The sequence below is a fragment of the Sinocyclocheilus anshuiensis genome, unplaced genomic scaffold (assembly GCF_001515605.1).
Source record: "Sinocyclocheilus anshuiensis isolate Anshui unplaced genomic scaffold, SAMN03320099.WGS_v1.1 scaffold1341, whole genome shotgun sequence".
NCBI classification, from domain to species: domain Eukaryota; kingdom Metazoa; phylum Chordata; class Actinopteri; order Cypriniformes; family Cyprinidae; genus Sinocyclocheilus; species Sinocyclocheilus anshuiensis.
This window is the reverse complement of record NW_015553274.1, coordinates 1,280,156-1,286,239: the sequence shown is the minus strand read 5'-3', so window position 1 is coordinate 1,286,239 and position 6,084 is coordinate 1,280,156. Positions and strand designations below refer to the sequence as shown.

Below are 6,084 nucleotides of genomic sequence, written 5' to 3'. Positions count from 1 at the left end.
ATATAAAAGAGATCAAGCAAGGGAACAATCCCAGCCTGATCTCTCTCAAAAGTGACTGCATACGTAAGAACAAGAAACAACATCAAGAGCCATATGTTTATGCATGTCCATAAACCAATAGATTTCTACAAAACAAAACTGAAAAAAAAAAAAAAAACTGCAAAGAAATTAAAAAAAAAGAACCTAAGAACAAAATTAGAAGAGATAAGAGATAACGAAGAGAATGAATTAATAAGAGAATGAATGAAAAAAAATCACATTCCCAGTCATCAATATTTACCTTGAACAAAGCCATTTATGTGTTTAAAAATGATAAAGGATATGTGAGAATGTTGGAAAAATGAATACCAAACCAGAGGGGAGAGATGTGAGAGTAAATAGCAGTCGTGTTTTCTGCAGTCAGGGAGTTTGATGCTCTTGTTTCAGCCTCCTGACTAAGGCAGCAAAACCTGGAATGGATACTAATAATCTCATGTAGTTCTCCATGTTGTGCAGGTCATCCCTGTTTACAAGGAGTTTTGACCGAGGAAAAATGTTTGGCAAATCTTAGTGTGTCGTTCTCTGCTGGCATTGGGAGGCACTTTCTGAGACACTTCGAGTGATTCCTACAACAGAATCGATAATGACTGCTCACTTTCCACAAACTCAAATTGTAGTTACCTCCGAATCCATTGTGCACATCTTCTTCATAATACTTAAAGTATCCAGAAATTGACTCCATCTTCATTATACTGAGAAACCAGCTAGCGTTTCCTGAACAGTATAAACAGACCCTGCGAACCAGAAAATGGAGATCTATACAACATACATTACTTGGGTCAGTGATATAAGTAGGGCAGGATGTTTGATCTTTGATGACTGACATTTTTGCTCTGGGAATGCCACTATGTTCAGACGAGGGACTGAGGAACTGACAACAAGAGCAAAGTGCTATAACCGGGTGTGAGATTACAGGGAAGTTGTTCAATATTATTGACCCCAGACAGTGAACCAGGCTCTTAACTAAGCCGTCCCTCTAGTTCTGCGCTTATTACGCAATGATGGCCACAGCACCCAAGAAATGACTCCGTGTGAGTGCATTCTTTCTGAGCCTAGTTCCTGTGAGCAGCCCTTTGCATTTTTCATGAGAACTCATGTCTCCTGTTATGAGTTCGCCTATGTCTCTGAAACTGCTCCTAGTTTTTTTCTTCTTCCATTTTTCCCTTTTCTCAGAAATCCTCTCATCCCTGATATTGAATCCAATACCAGTGTGTCTGCTTTTATAGCGTTATCTCTTGTTTGAATGGAAGGTTTCCATCACTATGGATGTGTATTGGCAACGTTGAAACAAACTGGAATAGATTAAACCTGAAGTCAAGTGAGACGATCACTTATTACCACTAGATGGCACTAAAGCAACACAATAGCAGACTAGGGCACCATAACTCGCACAACAACAAAAAAATACTGCAGCTCAGGCAGAACTCTACTAGAAATAAAAACAATACCAAAAATAAAAACAGAGTCCAAATGAAGTGACACCTTCTGAAATAAACACTATTCACAGATGTTCGCACGCATAGAGAATCAATTGATTACTCCTAACATAAACGGAATAAATAACTGAACTGTTCCCAAAATAAGACTTGTCCTTAAATTCCAGACTTGTAGGATCATCAGTGTTTGTACCATAGACTTGAGATGTACTTGAGAGGAATCGAGGCAGGATATTGCCAATGTCATTATATTTGCAAGTCCGGTCTTCAGGACAAGGATTTAGACTCCCTGCTATTGCTTCAATTGATGTTGAGATGAAACATCGCAACACAAGTTTTGACTTCATTATGAGCAAATCACTTCATGCCGCCCCAGAAAAATGGTGTTCCTTCGTTTGAAACACAAATAGTATCTGAAGAGCAGGGTGACGCATGAAGTTTGTAGACTGGTTTCACCAGAACATGCAGACAGGCTTTCTACAGTTGGGGAAAAAAGCAAACTCCAAAACCTCAATGACGCCGCGAAATGTTACGACATGGTGCTGGATGCTGAAATATGGTTGTGTAGCAGAGGAGTCTTCTGAGGCAGGGGGTCTTCATGGGGCAGGGCTATAGCACTATCCAAATGACTGGAACTGAATGTCAGGTTGTCAGGGCTACGTAGGGACACAGAGACAAGGGACAAGAGTGCAACAGCCTGGAAGGCAGAGGCTGGCATCACAGTCAGTTACTAGGTACTCCTGTGGGCATTTCTAATGATGTCCAGGGGGATCTAGAGAGGAGAAGTCATCACAGAAATGGGCTAAATATTTGTATTTTTGCCCTCGCCTGAATTTGAGCCATGTCAGAATTGGTCATTATCACCACAGATGTGTTGATAGTTTGTAAGGGAATGTTAATGTGAACATCAAATTATGTTGAATTGTGAATGGACAATTCTCAATCCGGTCTCACTTGGGAGTATAAGTCTCTCCCACGTCTGTCTGGTCCTCGAGAAGTCTATTGATCTTGCCTGTCTTCTGCAGATGGCTCAGTTCAGATCGATGGTGTTAAAGACCCACTCCGTGAACTTCTTGAGCTTGGCAGCGGAGCTTTGAGACTCTTCTTGCAGCCTCTGATTGTCCTCCCAAAGCCTCTTAATTTGTGCCTGCAGTTTCAATTTCTCTTCCCTTTCCTGAAGGACAAGAAAAACAGGGTGAGAGAATGATAAAGTTGAGGGTGAATACACTCACTTTAAAATTTCGGCAGAGCTTCTGTTTACAACAGAGTTAATAGGGTTGTAGAAGTCAAAGAGGTTGTTCTGAATATTGTATAAGTTCTCCTCACTTTCTTTAAGTCCTCCTGCAACATCTTCACCAGAGCTTCCAGCTGAGAAACCTTCCCACTGTAGCTTGAAGGCCCCTCACTAACAGAAGAACCAGAGTTAGGACAAAACGGATGACGTGCAAGAAACTACAACATAACTAAGAAACCACATTCACAAAAAATAAGAATTACACATTGGATGGTGGATGTACCTGGGGGAGAGTCTGGTGTGGGGCACTGGCTGCAGCTCTACATGCTGAGGACTGAGTGAAGTCTCTCCTCTCTGACTGATGTCTTGAGAACTAAACATAAACCCTCGCTGCACTGAGAGGGGAATGAAGAAGAAGAGTGTGATGGAGTTGAGAGAGAGAGATGATGATGTGATGACAAGCAGAGCATTAATTTAACTGTGAAGGCAGCATTAGGCATATGATAAAGCTGCACCTCGAGCTTAACACAGACGCACATTCCAAGACATGATTTCACATCTGTCCATCAGTGCAAGTCCTCAGGGGACATTTCCATTTATATAACAGCAGTTCACTCATTATTCTAAATCCTTACATTTCAGCAAATCATGATATGACACAAAATGGATAAATCCTTAACCTCATAAGCCTAAATAACTATAAAGTTTAAGACATATCAAGTTCTTGACACCAAGTAATGGGTGTTTCTTTAACTACCCACTTGTGGCCCTGTTATTAAACTCCCTTAGAACACTTTTCACTCTCTCATTAGGTTATTTTTCACACTCTCTTTAGGGCAGTCGTGGCCTAATGGTTAGAGAGTCAGACTTGTAACCCAAAGGTCGTGGGTTCGCGTGTCAGTACCGTCAGGAATTGTAGGTGGGGTGAGTGTATGTACAGTGCTCTCTTCTACCCTCAATATCCACGACTGAGGTGCCCTTGAGCAAGGTACCAAACCCCCAATTGCTCCCCGGCAGCCACTTTCACTTTATTTAATATTACAGTCACAGGAGAATTCTCTCATTTTTTCATGAACATTTTCATCACAAGCACCATTCCCTCCAAAAGTTAATTTATGGGTGTTGTTTGATAACATATTGTGGTGGTAATGACAGTCATGGCAAGTTTTTCATCTTTGGAATAAAATGGTCTACGCTTTTATCTTGCTAAAGCTAATTTTTTTAATCGTAAGTTACAGTGTAGCTTTAACAATCTAACCCTGCCATATGAAAGTGCCCTTACTCTTTTAATAAAAAAAAAAACTCCCTTCTTCAAAAGATGGACAGGTGGATTGTGCAAAGCTGTGACAAAGCTGAGATGGAGAGATAAAGAGAAGAGAAATGGGCTCACTGCGCTGTGGTCTTCTCTCACCCTCGAAAGCATTGGCAACATCTACGAGGTGGGTCCAGTCCAGGCCGCTGTCTGTCTCTGTGTCCGGGAGGGGCATGAGACCCAGTTCAGGAGGAGGTGGCCTCTGTCGCTCGTGCAGGTCTGCTAGAGAGGTGTCAGACGCTGAGAGGTCACCTAACACATAGCCAATGAGAAAACATGAGGTGGTGTGTGTGTGTGCATGTGTGTGATTATGCGCTTTTGCCCAGTTAGAGCTTGTGGAGTGTGGATCTTACACAACATAAATATCAACTTTAATGGAACTACATTGCAATGCACTTTCATAACTTGCAGTACTGAGTGAAAAAGTAAAAATCTTTCCAGACAATAAAACATTTAGCTGAATTTTAGCTTTGAAGTTTTGTAATATTGTATGTTTGTCTTCATTTTTTTTCCACAAGAATTTGTTTGAGATCAAACAATAATTGGTGGAGCCCCTGTAGTCATGTCTCGGACCCCCTGTTGATGACTCCAGGCTTAATAGATTTGTTCTATGATATTTTGCAATTTCAGGACATCTCTATAGAATGAGCTAGTCTGTAGCCGCACTCTGACCCAATCATGACAGGTTTTCTCACCATGCATCTTGATGCCCATTTTGTAGGAAGGTCTGCGCAGTGGGGCGCCACGGGTGGTCGGCGAACGTGGAAGGGTAGAGCAGCTGAAGAGCACCTCGCTGGCCAGAGCCTGCTCCAGAACTGAATCTCCCAGAGACGGCAGCCGCTGACCCCGGTATATACTCTCATCTGACAGGGTGCGGTGCAGAGAACGCCTCCCTGAGCTCGCTGGACCCGAGGAGGACTGCAGGGAAGAGAAGGGAAGGGATATATGATTGATGTCACTAACCCTCTATTACTGTTCACACCAAGAACGATAACTATAAAGATAACTATAATGATAACTATACAAACGTCCACACCAACACACAATAATGTTCTGTTTATTCTAAGTGCGTGCTGTAGTTTTGTCGTCTGCTGCTAAACAAATGTTTATTGTTCATCAGCTAGGAAAAAAAAAAAGTTCCTCTGTGCCGTTATCATTATAGTTGTGTTGTGAACTCTGCTATTCTTTTAAAATGAGAACAATTATATAGCAATTTTGATTAATCATTCATCTCTAATACCAGATGTAAACAGGGCCAATGATGCAATTGGCCAACCTTATTCAAAAATGGAGCACACTGGCTTAGTATTATAGTTCTTTCAGTTGACAGACCTTGTCCTTGTGCTGCTTGGATGGGGGACTTTCTGGCGACACAAGTTTCTTCAGACCTTCTTCCACTGTGGACTTGCACATGGCTTGAGGAGAGTGCAGATCCCTAAGAGAGGGCCTGGACTGAGAAGATCCAGGGTCTGTCCCCTCACCCTGTGGTCTTCTGAAGAAAACAAACTGAATTAAAACATTAAATCCTTTACTGTTATTTTTAAAGGGGTCATATGACGTTGCTAAAAAAGAACATTTTGTGTATTTGGTGTAATGAAATGTGTTTATGCGATTTAAGGTTAAAAAAACACATTATTTTCCACATACTGTACATTATTGTTCCTCCTCTATGCCCCACCTTTCTGAAACTCATTGATTTTTACAAAGCTCATCGTTCTGAAAAGCGAGGTGTGCTCTGATTGGCCAGTTATCCAGTGCGTTGTGATTGGCCGAATTCCTCAAGCGTGTGACGGAAATGTTACGCCTCTTTCGCTTTCACAACGAAACACACAGCGTCTCCACGTCATGGCGGCTGCGGTAACAATACTACAGCGAGAATCAAAGTTACGCCTGCTTTCTTTGCGTGAACATTTGTGCAGTGTTATGCAAATCTTCCTACACAGTGACATAGACATGTGGGGGCGTGTTTAAATGAGGCGTTTTAGGAGTGCGTGGACGAGTCTTAACTTTTATAAAGTATATCTCTTTGGGTTTGAGACTTTAGTCTTTGCAACTTTAGGGAA

At 41.8% G+C, this 6,084-nt stretch overlaps 1 protein-coding gene across 2 annotated transcripts in view; it reads right to left on the bottom strand.

The window, feature by feature from the left end:
• Positions 1 to 221: 221 nt before the first annotated feature.
• The window catches only part of LOC107668228 (signal-induced proliferation-associated 1-like protein 1), an 84,482-nt gene continuing 78,619 nt past the window's right edge, over positions 222 to 6,084 (bottom strand). The window contains exons 16-21 of one of the 2 annotated variants that reach the window (XM_016460030.1): positions 5,354 to 5,513; positions 4,717 to 4,939; positions 4,100 to 4,273; positions 2,993 to 3,104; positions 2,802 to 2,880; positions 222 to 2,649 (exon numbers count right to left, since the gene is read on the bottom strand). In XM_016460030.1, the coding sequence (XP_016315516.1) occupies positions 2,506 to 2,649; positions 2,802 to 2,880; positions 2,993 to 3,104; positions 4,100 to 4,273; positions 4,717 to 4,939; positions 5,354 to 5,513 (892 nt within the window). In that variant the 3' untranslated portion in view covers positions 222 to 2,505. The remainder of the gene's footprint in view (positions 2,650 to 2,801; positions 2,881 to 2,992; positions 3,105 to 4,099; positions 4,274 to 4,716; positions 4,940 to 5,353; positions 5,514 to 6,084) is intronic. The other variant, XM_016460031.1, reaches the window with a different exon arrangement.